The sequence below is a fragment of the Gadus morhua genome, chromosome 7 (assembly GCF_902167405.1).
Source record: "Gadus morhua chromosome 7, gadMor3.0, whole genome shotgun sequence".
NCBI lineage: Eukaryota > Metazoa > Chordata > Actinopteri > Gadiformes > Gadidae > Gadus > Gadus morhua.
Window position 1 is genome coordinate 22071326 of NC_044054.1, and position 16815 is coordinate 22088140.

The 16815-nt window shown below is 44.7% G+C and overlaps 1 protein-coding gene across 1 annotated transcript in view; it reads right to left on the bottom strand.

Annotated features, from left to right (window-relative positions):
- Positions 1-303: 303 nt before the first annotated feature.
- Positions 304-16815, bottom strand: part of doc2b (double C2-like domains, beta) — a 60015-nt gene continuing 43503 nt past the window's right edge. The window contains 6 exon segments of the mRNA XM_030362245.1: positions 304-925; positions 1704-1800; positions 3621-3702; positions 6782-6939; positions 13253-13379; positions 15969-16078. Coding sequence (XP_030218105.1) covers positions 789-925; positions 1704-1800; positions 3621-3702; positions 6782-6939; positions 13253-13379; positions 15969-16078 — 711 coding nt within the window. The 3' untranslated portion in view covers positions 304-788.

The window sequence follows — 16815 nt, forward strand, 5'->3', positions numbered from 1 at the left end:
TTGCATGCCAATCTTTCATTCAATCAGCTGCATTTCCTCCAGCCAGAAACGCATTGACTCAAATGAACGTTTATTATATCAGAATCAGCTATACACAAACGGAATGGATGTGCTCCAGAGATAATCTACACTCGAAATCTGTGTAACACAGATAAAACTGAGTGAGCAGCAAGAAATGTGCCATTACCAGTTTGAATTCCCTATGATGGGCTTGAACAAAAGCCCCCATTGTGCCCGTTTCTTTCTGCTGACGGCGGTCTGACGTGACAGAATCTTTCTTGCAACTGATGTAAACAATTGTACTTTTTTTTTTTTTTGCAAATCATTGTATCGTTAAAGAAAGGGTTGTCAGGCAACCCTTCGCTGTATCATATTGTTGATTTGTTGTTCTTCCGATTTTATATTGTTTGCTTGCACACACGCCCTCACACACACAGACACACATGCATGTTCAGACACGCACACACGTGCATACATTCCCCACGCGCACGTATGGGTTGACTCGTGCACATGCTTAACCATAAGGTGTTGGTTGTTACGGATCGAAAACAGATGACCATCATCAAGAGTGTACATTTCGTCTTTTGCAGGCAGAAGTGGGAGAGCACGTCGAGGCTGGTGGAGTCGGGTCTTAGGACAACACTCACGAGGAGAGACAGCAGGGACATTTCCAAGGCAAGGCGGGGACATCTTCATATGCTACCCTCGCTGGGACCAGGAGTCCTCCAGACGGACGAGGAGGGATAGGAGCGGGGGGGGGGGGGGGGGGGGGGGGGGAGAGAGTGTAGTTAGTCGTTGAACGTCGACCCGGGCAGTTCATTGGTCAACGTGTGCCAGCGCTCGATTTTCTTGTCCTTGTTTTTCAGGCAGTCGAACCAATGTTTGAGCCGCTCGCCATTGGCGTTGATGCCCAGGGAGACCCCGCCTGCGGGAGGATGGCAGAGCAGATCGTTAGTCAACCCTTGTTGTGATCGCACGCACGCACAGACACACAGACACACAGACACACACACCTGAAGCTCCCTTATGCCTAACTGGGAAGTGAGGGAGTATTGGTCTCTAAGAGTATTCTTTGATTCAAATGGTTGGAAACAGCAATATGCAAAGCTTTGTGGTGTTCTGTGTTTATTCATCAGGTGAGTTTGTACGGGAAAGTAAAGCAGGTTGAGCTGAGCTGATATGGGAGAGATGTGTTAGAGAGGTTGGCAGAAGAATCCAGGCAGCCTATTTCAAAATGTTGTTCGCTATAAAGACATTTCAGTACTTCAGTAGAATCATCAAACAAGTAAGCGTAGCATAGCTTTTTCACTACTGTGTGACACACACACACACACACACACACACACACACACACACACACACACACACACACACACACACACACACACACACACACACACACACACACACACACACACACACACACACACACGGCAGTCGATGAACCAAAAGCTTCAGCACTGGTGGTTGTTTGGTCGTTTCCCTTCGGGTCGTTGAATGATCAGTCAGTCAGATAGTGGAATCAGATTAATGTGGAAGGATGTGTGTCTGTGGGGGGGGGGGGGGGGGGGGGGGGGAGCCGCCAGGCCCCCCTGCTGCTGACGTAGATGGATTTCACGGCATGACCTTCCCCGGCCTCCCGGCGTTTGATGCGAGGCGGTCATGACGGCGGTGGTGAAGGAGTGCACCTGCGCGCCACTCACCTATGAAGTCGTTGGACTTGCCGATGTCGTAGTCCCACACGGTCACCTCCAGGGTCTTCTTGGTCAGGTCGGCGTACTTGATGTCGTAGGAGAACTCCTGCAGGAGCGGGTCAGAGGTGGCTGGGTTACATCTGAAGCCTCCTAGTGATGGACACTAACAACGCCGGTGAATAAAACCTTCTCCAGCCCGCGGGGGACGAAAGGATGTTCTGAATCATCACAATACAGACGGTTGTGTGTTTGAATCCCAGCCGAAAGGTCCTGGGTTCGATGCCCGATCCACCTGTAGGCCTGCCTAAGTTAAGATTGGGTTTGGGCTTTATTGATCCCAGATTGGAAATGTGGAAACAGAATGGATACATATAAAGGTACAATTATATCTATCCACCTGTTTTCAGGTGGATGGATCACCTGTGGGTCGCTTTGGATAAAGTGTCTGCTAAATGCTGCCAACTTCATAGTGAAATAGCTTTTTGTACGTAATGAGCTGTAACACTTTGTAACACTAAGCAATTGTGATGTCTTGAGCTGCCTGCTCAAGTGCATACACATACACACCGTTCAAGACGAAGGTAAGGCACCATACCGTATAATTTATGGTAATGTATGCATTGATAGGTCTCATATGGATTAATTGTAACACCAAGCTATGCAACAGGTCCCCTTTTTATAACTCAACAATCCTGTCTTCCCTGCAAAATTGAATTACATTAAAATGTTATACTTGCAAAAAGGATTAAAAATCTGTATTGACTTTAATTAAAATAGGCACACCGTTTATCATCTTAATTCAAAGGGACAGTAAATCGGGGAAACGGCGACTGAAGGGAAGAACCCACTACGCACCGAGACCAAACAATACATTTCTGACACCAATTTGTGACCCGGTGAAATCGGGCGGGGGGGGGGGGGGGAGTTTATTCTTGGAAATAATCTGAGGTTCAATCAGGGTCACTGGCCCTTTGGCTGTAATGCGGCCAGTGGTTTCTTAATTAATATGGATGAAGACCCCCGTGTTTGTCTCTGATGGGAAAGGGCATGGGTGGGCGGTGGGGGACAGGGGGAGGGGATGAGGGAGACACTGATGAATATGGGCACAGGGAAAGAATGTCAAAGGAAATGTCAAGTCTACGGACTGCATGTTCCGGTGGGGGTCAGTGGCCGAGATGCAGGTAGATTCCACCCACTGCTGGAGTCTGTGGACTTGAAAGAAATTTGGGAATCGTCTGACGAGGGAATTTACAGCCCAGACGCCTGTGGTCCTGGATTTATTGACCCTTTGAATTAAGATTATAAACTGTGTGCCTATTTTAACTAAAGTCAATCGCAAGTATAACATTTAAATTGTCATTCAATTTAGAAAGGAAGACAGGATTGTTGAGTTATAGAAAGGGGACCTGTAACACAGCTTGGTGTACCAATTACTACAATAAATGACATACATGCATACATTACCATAAATTATCATGGTATGGTGCCTCATCTTTATTTACGGTGGTCGTCTGGATATCAGTTTGTGTGCGTGTTTATGTGTGTGTATGCCTTCGTGTGTGTATGTGTTTGTGTCCGTGTCTGTGTGTGCTTTGTATTTGCATTTTTGTCGGGACCACCAACGTTTGTAAGTGCCGTTTCAAATTCTTCAATGCTTTTGCATGTCTTAATTCCTTTGGGATATAAATACCATATTTATGAACCTGTTTGATAGATAAAGAGATCCGACTACCGTATTTCTCAAAGAATTCATTATTATTGGTCTCAGGCAAAAACGACCAGGATGTATATCATCGTCGACGAGCATGCCACACCGTATGAGTAGCATGAAAGAGATCAAAATACTTCAGCTTACCCTTTCACCCTAGAAAAAAATGAATAAAAATGTAAATGGCGTGCCCCTCATCCCATGGCGACGGTTATTACCTCATTAAACTCTGGGTTAAGTGTCTTCTTCTTCACAGTGGTCTTGTGCTTTGACTTTTTGTTCTCATCTGGCTTTAGGTACCTGCAGGAAACACAAGAGAGACACACACACACGTTACGCAACCGTGTCAGACACACACAGGACATATCTGTGGGAGGAGAGCAGAACAAAGTAGGCAATACTTAGGAAAACACACACCCCTTGATGTGTTGTTGTTGTTGTTGTTTACATTAGGCCATTTGATTATTTGCTTGTAGTTTATGTTGCCATTCACTGACAGGTCTGCTAGCAACACAACATTTTTGAAAAACATTGAATTGGACAAGCATCTATGGGCTTTCTGTTTCATGAATTTACATCAGACCTTTATCAGGACCATTTCTTTCTTCACAATTAATATATTACCAACTATTATTCTATTGATAAAAATTATCCTATATAACGGACAAATCTTTGTACATTTGATAAATAATGATGTTAATGATGATAGAAACCGTTATGTTGTTATACAGCTCCATCCCCCCAGAGGGCACTGCAGCACTGCCCTATGCTCTGGCAAAGCAGTGGGTTCAGAAATACTTTGGGTTCATTGTTAATGCAATGGTGTTAAACGAAGCCACACAGCCACCCTGCCCCCAACCCCCTCTTCTTCCTTCAGTTCTAGAACAATCCATATTCACATCCCAATCTTAGTAGGGAGACAAGATTCTGAGAAAACAAAAGAAACAGAAAACAAGTAGTTTGATCGTTGACGTCAGTGGATCTAAATGCTTTCATTGTGTTTGTTTTAAAAGATTTTCCCTGAAAATGTCCCTCTGGAGCATGGCTTTTTTTCCTCTTCTTGTAGGGCTTTTGTTCGACTCAACAGGGTATATCAAAAGCTGGTTTCTCTTGAACAATGCACGTGTTTACATAGAAAATGTAATTAAGCATCAAGCATGGATATAGTCTGTTGAATAGGCGGGAAATTAGTTTCTTGAAGCCTGCATAGAGAGTATAGCCTTAGATGCAAGATTTGGGGGAAATGTATTCATTTATGGCTGACAAGTGGTTCCACACGTGCCAATCTTGCCTATAGCATTGAGGGCTAAAAACACATGACTCAAAGCTCAGCTTTTCATTGTAATAATTAATAGCTTTGCTCAATTAAATCTATCTGACCCTCTCCTTATCTCAGTCTCACTTTACCATTCATACCCCATCCCCCCTTGCCCACGGTGTCCTCATATTGAAGCCTGCACTTGGTTTGGCCACCAGCAAAAGACTTGCCCTGCTAAACCACCAAGCCAGGGCAAATAGCAACTGCCAGACATGATATTTTGGTGACATTTGACTTTTGAGAAAGACAATCAACATATCTGGGACAGCTAGCTAGCATGCCCACACAGACCGGCAGGGAGCAGGGAGCCGTGACCGACTACGTCGAGAAAGGGAAAGCGGGCGAGGCGATGGTTGGAAGGGAGAGAGGAATCACACTGCCAGGCTGAGTGGCTAGGCTGACAGACCTTCACACTCTCAGAGCAGGCCCCCCCCTCTATCTAATTTGTCTTCGGGAAAACATTATTTTCCCCCTTCTTCTCTTTGCTCCTTCTGTACCGTTAATCCTTTGGAAAGGTAGTTTTCAGTACTCACCCCTCACTCTAGGTTTGTTCTCTTGACTTTATAGCCTATAGCTTATTTCCGCCGCATAGCCCTAAAGAAAGACCCCCCCCTCCCTGTTGCCCAGAGACGATGTGGTAATGTCTGATAAATAATGAGCGTTTGATAAGAAAAAGTGCTGCTCTCTGGATGCGGGTCATGCCGCAAGCCGAGCCGCGGTGGCTGTGTTTCACCTCCTCACTGAGTGCCAGATAATCGGGTTTTAACGGCCCTCACAGTGTCTCGGATTTGGACAAATCACTCGCCGTTCCCCAACTGCCAACACTGTAATGATCTCCCCCTCTGCTTATTAAGAGGGAAAGAGCATGGCGCGGTCAACGCAAACAATCCTTTGTAGGTTTTCAATATTGGCCCAACAGGAGAAATATGGTTGCGAAAACATTGGTGTCTCGTCTCAACGCATGAATTTAACAATTTATTAAAGAGGTGCTTTAAGGGGATTCTGTTGCTGAAGGGGGTTAGCATTACTAAGAGCACTTTTTTGAAGTAGCTTGTAAGCCTGACCCACTAGCGCTAACGGTAATAAGCACATGAATTTACCGTGCCACCACGTATGGATGAACGACCCAGGTTCGACTCTATGGACCTATGCTACAGGTCGTTTCCTCTCCATTTCAACCCACTTTCCCTTCATCTGTCTTCCCTTAACTGCCCTGTCCACGAAGGCACGAAATGTCCCATAAGCAGAGAGAGAAATAAATTCCTACATTCATTCATCCTCTGGTAAGGGATGCAGCTGTACGTGGCGATGGTTACAGGGGAGTGGCGGTGCATAGACAGTTTCTTATTACCTGCATGAATGTATTCCACTATGAGATTGAATATAAAAACAGTCTGTCTCTGCTACCTCCCACCCTACGTTTGCAACAGTGAGAAGAGTCGCATTTGAGCAACTGTGGTGGAGCTAGAATAACGCTGTTTGTGGATCTACCAAACTTATCAGAGAAGAGATGTCCTAACCCTAACCCGAACTCTAACACTGATTGGTCGGGAAAAAAATCAGGAGCATTCTAAAATGTAAATGGTCTCATAAAGTGGCAGGTGCGCAGTCAAACGAAAAAGAAAATCTCAACGTGCATTTCGCTCAATAAAATTAATGTCAATGGCATTTCTAAAACATGACAAGAAAATAACAGCTCTTAAATCTAACCTACACAGGACCTTTAAAGTAGCAATTTGTAACATTTGAACCAGCTCGTAGCTTAAAATAACCTGGACATATCTATAGGCAATGCTGTTGTCAGTGACTTCATTAAAGTCATCGATAACATCACACCGTATAGCTGATAAATTCTTTGTTGACAAGAATCGTACTATAGTCACTCCCGAGACCCCTCCCACGCACACCACCACCCAGCCAGACGAGCTGGGCTAGTCTGTGTCTCACCATTGGCATTTTGCCTGGTTAGAACTCTGTTCGTTTTTCATTGTGAAAGTCTCCGGGCCTAGTAACCGGGAGGGCTCAATCTTGCACACTGCGTCTTTAAGTCTCAACACTTACGTTTTGACGTAGGGGTCCGAGAAGCCGTTGGCGTCCATGGCGGCGAGGTGGGCGCAGCGCACGATGCCCACCACCAGGCACGACTTCTGGGAGTTGTACTTGAGGGAGATCATGATGCGGCCGCGTTCCTCCAGGGACTTGTCCTCTGTCTTGTTGACCTGAAAAAATGATAAAAGAAAAAAATAACTTTACTAAAACCCCACTTTTATTCAAATTAATTATCTCAAATAATGAATAAATCTGATTGAGCAAAAGAGTTGATGAGCATTTTAGCTGCAATATTTTACGTTTGCGCAGATTTAACTCAATAAATTGCATATCTTTTTTAAAAATCTCTTTTAATTAATTAAAAGATAAGAAATGAGGACTCAACACCAGACAACTCTTTTTCAACTGCATTTTCCCCCGTTTCCTACTGTTTGTTGACACACTCCCGCCCTCCCTCTAAACATGGTACGGTCTCTAGGTTTATAACCCCTGACCGTATGGTATGGTGTCATAGCATTGTGTTGTTGTTTATTGCAAAACTTAGTAAAAGGATGAATTCCAACAACTGGTTCAAATGATGAGTTGTTTCCATAAGAATCGTTAGCAATCCCGTCCTGATTTCCTTTCAGTAAAAATCAATGAATATCACTTTAAGATCCGCAAAAAAACAAAAAATGTCCGACACTGACTTTTGTCGATCAATTATTTTTTTCTTTGCTATTGGCTTTGTGCTCTTCTTTTCTCACAAATGTCACTGTCACCGTTTGTACACAACACTGTTTGCAAGTGAATGAAAAATGTTTTCACCATGAATAAAAAAAAGACCGAACCCAAAGGGATTGAAGACGAAGAGAAAGACACTGGGAGGCAAAGTCTCCAGAGAGCTCAATATCAAAGGCATTAAAGAGAAAGGCATTGTGTGTTGCGATCCTACCCAGCATTTGTGAGCAGGCATGAAGACTACTGCAGCTTTGTATACTTCATCACACTGTTCAATCAGCTGTGGCCAACAAGAGACATTGGGGCACCCAATTGCACGATGTGAATCACTTAGGAGAGGAGCGTAGGAGACTGCATATAATAGAGATGGGTGGACATGTAGGTGGACATGACAATTGCTAGCTCCATACGTACATACTGCAACTGAATGCTTATCTATATAATCCAAACAGATTGAATAATGCATATATTATATTTTGAATGACAATACACTTTTACCAGCGAGGTAAGACAAAAAGTAATTCTCTGCACAAGTCTGTACGAGTTATCTTTAAAATTAGGTATTTATCTGTCGTTGGCTTTCAGCGTATGCGAGGTGAGTGTAGATTTGTTTTTCTTTGCATTTTGTTTGTACAGCATAAATTGGGCTGCTGTGTTAGTTAAGCTGATCTAAAATGTTATTTTCCGAAAATTGAAGGGACAGATGGAGCGATAGGTGTATTTAATCTTGAAGTTGCAACCTAGATTAAAGATCAGCTTCTGCCAAGCAATTAGCATTTAGCCAAAGCAGAGCAAACTAATCAGATTGAATTATCTCGTGTGTGTTTGGATCTGTGTTTGTGTGTGTATCCAGCTTGTAAATGTTAGTGGTTCGTTTAGTGTGACTAAAATCCCCCCCTCTTTTCCATTAACGTGTCGCCTCACCACACTAATGAAGATCAGATCATTAAAATAATTGGCTATAAATGAGATCAACACTGAACATTTACAGAGGAATGTCGAAGCTGATGTTGAATTTTTTTTGTACCATTTGATAATTGTTCATTTGATTTGGCTCGCAACTGCCCCCTATAGGATGTTAGCAACACATCTAGTGGTTTAAAGTGTGTTGCATGCCATTGAAGCCATTCACACGAATATACATTTTACATTGACTGTGTAAGTATTCGCAACATGCAGAAATTCGCTTAGCTATCAGTGTGAATCTGTGCATCTTGACTGCCTTCATCCTAATGTAATCATGGTTCAACAGTCAGGGTTTTACAAATTTGAGAAGGATAGCTAGGCCTATAAAAGTTCATGCAGAGGAAAAAAATTATATGTTTTGAAAATGGAACAAACATGGAGCCATACTTAAAATAAAACTTAACCAGGACGGATTTGAAAACCCTCGTTGCCTTCTTCACCATTAAGAAGGAAGTAAGCGAGTTGGTCAAAGACGTGACTGGACATGACCTGGCACACGCCCTGATGCCGAGGCTTGTCCCTCAAGCTGGTTCTATTTGATTAGAAAACTCTCACTTCATATGTGCTTGGTCACTGTGGGCCAGTGGTCATTTACCAACTCAACCCTTGGGGTTGAGGTGACCGAGCACTAAGTGACTGTGTGTGATGGAACGTACCCAGGCTTCAATCAGTGCATCAGGTGTCATTGAACTTTGACAGCCAATCAGAGCAAAGCATCTTCAACCGTGCTTTGTGTACCTCGGTACCATCAATATCTAACCTCGTCTATATGTGCCCTTTCTCGCTCTCTCTCCCCCCCCCCCCCCCCCCCCCCCTCTATCTCTCTCTTCCCCCTCCACTCACAGAGTTTGGCTGTAGCCGGAGAGTCAGTGACAAACTAGACGGCGAGTCGCGGGGAAGAAAGAAACCACACACACACACACACACACACACACACACACACACACACACACACACACACACACACACACACACACATACACACAATCACAGCAGGACGAAGACTGTCATGGCGACAGAAAGTGAGAAACCATGCTGAGAGGAAGATAATAAGGGCCGAAGGCTTGGCAACTGAACGTGTAGGTAGGGCGCTTTGGAGGAATCACTGTCATGTTAACAGTCTGACACACACACACACACACACACACACACACACACACACACACACACACACACACACACACACACACACACACTACAAGACATGTTTTAAGGCAGTCATACTGTTTTCACATGAAAGAAGCAAAAAATCTGACAAACTCTTTCAATAACCTTGCAAGCTTAAAGTCGCAATGTGTACGATTGAGCCCTACCAAGATAGAAGGCGGGAGACCTTCAGAAATCCAAATATATACTAATATATATATATAAAAAACACAACAGTGTTCTGTCGTCTCTAACTGGCTGAGCGACAGTGTGACACAAACTAGCATAGTATGCGTCACACACAATTAAGAGACATATACCGGCTAGCCAGCACTTTCTATTTGTAGAATATATCACTTATAGGATGTCATTTAAATCACTATCGAACAGTATTGACTACAGATATGTCCAGGTTGATTTAAGCTGTGAGCTATTTGAAATGACACACATTGGAACTATAACTGTGATATATGAATATTGATTCAATGTATGGATTGTGCACCTGACTTTAATAACATACCATCACTTATAATAAAATGTGTACGATAACGTAATCACTGTAGTAAAACCTATGTATTCTTCAAAACAAACAAGTGTGTCTACATGTCTTTGAACACGATGAAGAATGTGTCCATCCACAGTGGATGAATATAAATAGACGCTATCAACTAGAGGTAGACCTTCAGGTTACATGTTAGCCGTCCTTCTGCTGGCCATGTGGCCCCCAGGAGCCTCAGCTGCTGCTGCAACGGTTGGGTCCTGGCCGGGCTGACGTCATAGAGCAGCCTATGGCGGTAATGGCCCTCCCTTTACCGCCTCGCTGTGCTTCACATCAGCCACTCTGCTCCACAGCCTGCTTTATTGTCTTACCATCGTTTAAGCTCTTCAAGAGACTCATTATCTTTATCTCCCTCTCTCTCTCTCTCTCTCTCTCTCTCTCTCTCTCTCTCTCTCTCTCTCTCTCTCTCTCTCTCTCTCTGATCTCTAGCTTGCTCTCTCTCTCTCTCTCTCTCTCTCTAGCTTGCTCTCTCTCTCTCTCTCTCTCTCTCTCTCTCTCTCTCTCTCTCTCTCTCCAACTCTCCCTCTCTCTTGCTACAATTTCTTTCACAGTCACTCACTCAGTCACGCAATCCAACTAGCTCTCTCTAGCTCTCTCTCTGATCTCTAGCTTCCGTCTTCCCTCTCACACTCTCTCTCTCTTACTCTTTCTCTCATGCTCTGGCTCTCTCAATGTCTCTATTTCTCAAGCTCTCACTTCCCCTCTCTCTCTACTTCCTCACTTAGTCTCTCAAACACTCTCTCCCTCTCTCTCTCTATTAGTCGCTCTATCTCTCTCTCTCCAACAGCCTTCATTAACAGTCATTACCTTGATTTCGTTCACACTGTCAGGTTCCATCACACTGTCACTTCCCATTATAGTTACGTTTACATCTGCCCGGTAACACAGTGAAAAAATATAAATAAAGAAACGGAGAGATTAGGCCGTCAAGTAATGACGATAGCTTTAACGGTTCAGGGTTTAGCATTAGGTGGCATCCAACGGGACGGACTCAGCCTAAATGGAATATAATATTCATAAGTATGTTTTCATTAATGTATAATCCCATGAAAATGAGGATCCTTTGCGTTTTCTTAATTCATATCTTCATAGAAATAGGGTCTACTACGGCTCTAGATACGTCTGAATTACATTTTCTGATGAAATCTATCGTTTTTTTATAGTTATAACTACATTTTATGTATAAATCTATCAAGGAACCTCATCACTTTACACTTTGCTACTGGAAGGTGCATAGATGATGATATCATTCGGTAAGTGTCTAGCAGCTGGCCAGAACAGGCCCCGGTCCAACGTCAACGGAAAGGGAGAGGTGAGGGGGTGCAACCTCACCACTAGATGTCACTAAATCCCACACAGAGCACATTTAACTGCATGACGCAAAACACCCTCTAACCACTAAAACCCTTCACACAGTGAGGACGAAGGACTTGCAGCTCTGAAAGGCCGCGGTTGGCCTTCAACCTAGACAATCTCTGCGCCCAAAGTGCCGATAAGGGGCGCCGCCACGGCACAGTCAGCCATGATGATTGTGTTCCAAGGTGTAAGTCAAACCCTCAGGTGTTACCAAGGAAACAGAGACACTGGAAACGAAATGGAGGGGGGGGGAGGGGGGGGGGGGGGTAAAAAAAAAGGGAAAAGACTACGTGTATGCACAGCGTGTTGGGTAAGTACGACGTAGCTCTTAACTGCTCCGTGTTTCTACAGCACAAATCAATTCCGATTGTTCGGTGCTCAACGCACAAGCTTCTAATGAAGCAGGAAACCCCTTACCAAATAGCCCCCTGCCTCATGATACGATGGGTGGCAGGCGTTCTGCAGAGGATTTCTGCTCTGCCAGGGCTTTTAGTAATTCACATTTTGGTTTGGTTTGAGTCATTTCTGAATCCACCAAAGGGGAAACTAATCTAGTTTGTGTGTGGATGTGTGTGTGTATAAGGTTGTGTCTGTGTGGGCATGTGTGTGTGTGTGTGTCCTTGCAGGTGAGTTTGTAGTTGTGTAAAATACCAAGCAATCCTAGCACCTAGCAAAAAGATGCAGGGAGCTACCAAATGCCTGAGGTGGTATTGGGGTCCAGTTAATCTGTTGCAGAACATAACAGCAGAGAACTCACGGCCGCATGCATACACACACACACACACACACACACACACACACACACACACACACACACACACACACACACGATCACACACACACACACACACACACACACACACACACACACACACACACACACACACACACACACACACACACACACACACACACACACACACACACACGAGACACAAAGATCTGTCTTTATCCCTTAGGCTATGAGTCATTCTAGCCTTCAGTTATGTGAGGTGAGATAAAGGCAGAGATAGAGAGTGAGTGAAAATGGCTCTGATAAGAGAGTTGGTTGGGAAGGCTATTTTGTCTCTTTCCCAGAAAGGCTTATGATAAATTACCCTTCTTCGGTCAAATGGCAGTTGTTCATGGACCAGAAGAAGTCATGTTCTGTAAAAGACAGGCCGTCTAAACAAGACTTATCCACTGTGACTAAAGCTCAGACCCACCTGCTGCGGGCTGCCTGCCGTGTGTTCCACACACCTAGAATGTATTCAGCAGGTCGACCTCTACTGTGATGAGCAGATGCATGAAGAAATAATCGTGTTTGTAGCCTGATTAGAGGCTAAGGACTATGTGTTCAATTGACTGAAATCTTTCAATCAGGCAAGGATCATTTCAGTTCAGTTCTGGTGGGAGGGAAGGAAATCTCAAGAAGCGATTCCCTTTCCAAGCAGCCAATATATAAGCAGTTTGTTGCTTTACATTGACAAGTATAGGGCATCAAGTCATCATCAAAAGCGTTTCAATTCATAAAGGTTTGACAGCAGAAATGTATAGTGGGAACTGGGAACGTAATAAAAGAAAGTCCTGTAAGTAATGTAGGCTAATAAAGAAGTAAAGTATTAAACCTACTCGTGTGTTACACAACATGCATCATGAACTTAACAATCTTGTGCGGCATCACATTGTTCACTGGAGATAACAACGTCACACCAGCAACAGCAACATAACACGTAGTTAGCAGTGCTATGACTCACCGGCAGCTGTTTCTCCAGGCAGTTGTAGAAGTTCTTGGTCTGGTTGGGCTTGAGCTTCTTCAGCGGAATGCGTGTCTCTCCGATGAACTCGTTGTGGCGGAACTTGTCCTCGTCGCACACTGAGATTCTGTGAGAAGGAAAGGAGGAGCCTTTGGAGTTCAGGAGATCATGGCGTTTTATGGTGTTACAAACAGGGGTTGTAGAGGGGTTGTGTGTTGTGATATTCTAGGAGGCATCTGGGTAGGCGGATGTGCAAGATGAGCAGTTGGTTAACCATCTGGGTTTTGAAGGGTTTTTGGGCAGTGTGGTTTAGCGGTCAAATGTTACCTGTGTCACAAAAGATAAAAGGGAAATGCTAGAAAATATGACAAAACTGATATTGGACCACCATTAGCACGTAATTTATAGCATTGATGAAAAATTGAATATGAAAAGGACACGTTTTGTCTGATCTTTTTTGTAGGGATTTGTTTATTTATATCTTGTAGTTATCCAGGCAGAAAATCTATTTTGAAAGGTTGACCTTGCTAAAGAAACTTGGCTAGATCTATCTACATTTGCTGTTTGATGAATTTCATGTACTGGAATGATTCTTTAACGTTAAACGATTAATATTTAACTTAAATTGTTGAATGCACTTTGGACAAAACTTTTTCGCTTTGGACAAAAGCATCAGCTAAAGAATTTAAATAACCCAAAACTCCTTATAAATATTAAAAAATATGTAGCAATTCTAATTCATTCTAAATCAGTTTTTCAACCGGGCTCAAGAGTGACGTTATTATCTCCGTACACATTGCTCCCCGGCCCCTGGTATGTGGGCATTTTACTCTTCACCCTCTCTTGAGACCTACACTTCATTAACTTTGAAATGAGAGGGAATCATCGATGCATGAAGCTACAGCGCTTGGAAAAAAGGAAGTGTATGTATTAACCGTCCCCAGGCAAGCCCTGACATTGCACAGCTTAGCCAGAGTGATTGAGTTAGCAGGATTCACAAACTCAAACTAATGGACAGAAGTGCATCGGGATAAATGCATTAATATGTTCGGGAATAACCCAATGGTGTGCCTTCCCTTTTAAAGAATTTTCTAGAAGTGCTTGGGGTGTCCTCCTCCCAGTGGCAAGGGTTCTGAGTTTGATTTCTAATGACAACAGCCTAAAGGCATCACAGAGCCGGCTGCCTAAACCCTACGTGATGTAGCTCATCTGAATTCACCTCGAGTCGCGTTGAACAAGGACGTCTGCTCGACTACTCGACAGGACCTGTGAACCCGAGGAGGCTAACGACGGTAGCTCCCGGTCATGATAGCCGTGGATGTTGAGGGAACCCTCGACAGATTTGCACAGCCAACCGGGGCCGCGTCCAACCGGTTAGGACCCGCCGCCACCGCCTCGTGATCCAGAGTCAAACACCTGAGTCGTGTTCAATGGCTTACTTCCATGCAGTTAGATCAACCGGCCCAGTGGCTCAGGGTCTCGTTTCCTCCGGGGGTTCTGTCAATCACGCACAGTATCACCCCCACCAGACGCCTCGCCTCAATGCACCACGGGATATCCAGTCGGTGCCTGCTAAGGAGGGGCCTCCGGTCGGAAGGAATGGAAAAGGAGACTTTTGACGGGGCACATATCTGTACCGACAGCTGTTGACAGTGCGGAGGAGGGGAGCTTTGTGGATGTGAATGTAGAGACTGATATACAAGCGCCTTAAATGAAGCGCGACACCGTTTATATGCCAGATTTGTCCGGAGTACGGAACCCACTATCATTGCATGTAGACCGGTGTGTTCCATTACATTTCCATGCCAAAGCCTTAGTTTAGATTCACCACGGATCATAGCAGAAATATAACATATATATAACATCCTCTTATATGACATTCAGATTCATCAGTGAATATTACAATTAGATTATGAGAACTTACCTGTACCTTCTTCTAATTACCTCTGGTTACAAATCCATGCAGAATAACTCTGGGATCGGGGTAATCACCTTTGTGCGGTCTGTGGGTTGGGGCTTGTGTGTCTGTGTGCATGCGTGTGCGTATGCCTGTGTGCATGCATGCGTGTGTATGCTTGCATATGTGCATGCATGCATGCGTGTGTGGGTGTGTGTGTATATGTGTGCCTGTGTATCCTGGTGTTGCCTGGCTACAGCCTGGTTGATTTCCCCCTGTATTGTCCTCTGAGATAAGCCCCCCCCCCCCCCCCAGATCACCAGCAGGATGAGTGGGTATGGATTCTTGGATGGACGGGTAGTTCATTTGACCAGACAGCCCACGTACTGTGCTGTTACTGCGTCATAGTTAGCCATGTGTGCCCTTAACTGACGGCCCCTGGCAGGGTAACAGCCAGGCCCCGGGGCGATGCAGCGGTAATGGACGTCCCTGACCACATAGACCCGCGGGTTCACATAGTCGCTGTGAACCCGACGTAGACCGGAGGTTTGACTGGAAACTGTGCTGGGATTCTTAGACAATTTATTTTTTTGTGAATTAGGCTTTTAGTTTTACTATTTATCACAATGACTTTCTTTTTCCATACTTCAATGATGCTGTTACACAACTTATAGGTGATCCTTTGATTAATGTTCTTAAGGAGCATGACGTGAATTTCCACCAGTGGTTAATTGAGTCCAACGGGAAAGCTGAGACAGCTAGATTCATCAGTGAATCTAGCGGTCTCAGCTTTCCTCCTTCTGGCTCGGGCCTACCTACCTGAGGGTCTTCCGGACCATGTCCTCGTCGGTGATGCCGTAGTAGGTCAGTGTCTCGCTCCAGACGGGGTGCAGCGTGTTGCGCAGGGTCTTAGTTCGAAGTTTATTGGCCTGCAGAAGAAGAAGGGCAGAAAAAGGGAAGCAGAAAGGAGGGAAGGTGAGCTTATCAGGAACACTTGATGCATACCGATGAGGGAGGTTCCAGCTAAAGGCTCTTCCTCCTTCATGCCTCCCTATGATTGATATTTCTGTAATGCGATTCAATGTGATCTGAAGGTTCTCGCAAGACTTTCCACCGCGAGAGAAAGAGAGTCAGGATGTGGGCACCAACACACACACATACGCACACATGCACACACACACACACACACACACACACACACACACACACACACACACGACACACACACACATAACGACCCAAAAACAAACACTGCCACCAACACACACACATGCACACCCACATCCATTGACACAAGCATACATACGAGCACAAACATATGCACACACACACACACGCACACACACAAACACACAGACAAACAAATGACGACCCAAAGACAAACAACCACACTAACAAACCTCCACTGACACACACGCTCCAAGCCACACACAGACACACGCACCACCCCCCGGCCCTCCAAACACTCCCACACACACTCTTCCATACACACAAACCCACGCGCAGGTAGGCTGACTGTGAATTAAAACACTGTCAGTAAACACAATACAAATAGCAACACGCATTTACATGAACAGCAGCAGCAGGCATAATGAAGGCATAGCGGGAGTTTAATGAAGAAGCAATTAGTGATACCATCACGTCGAGAATTTAGCTCCATCCACAG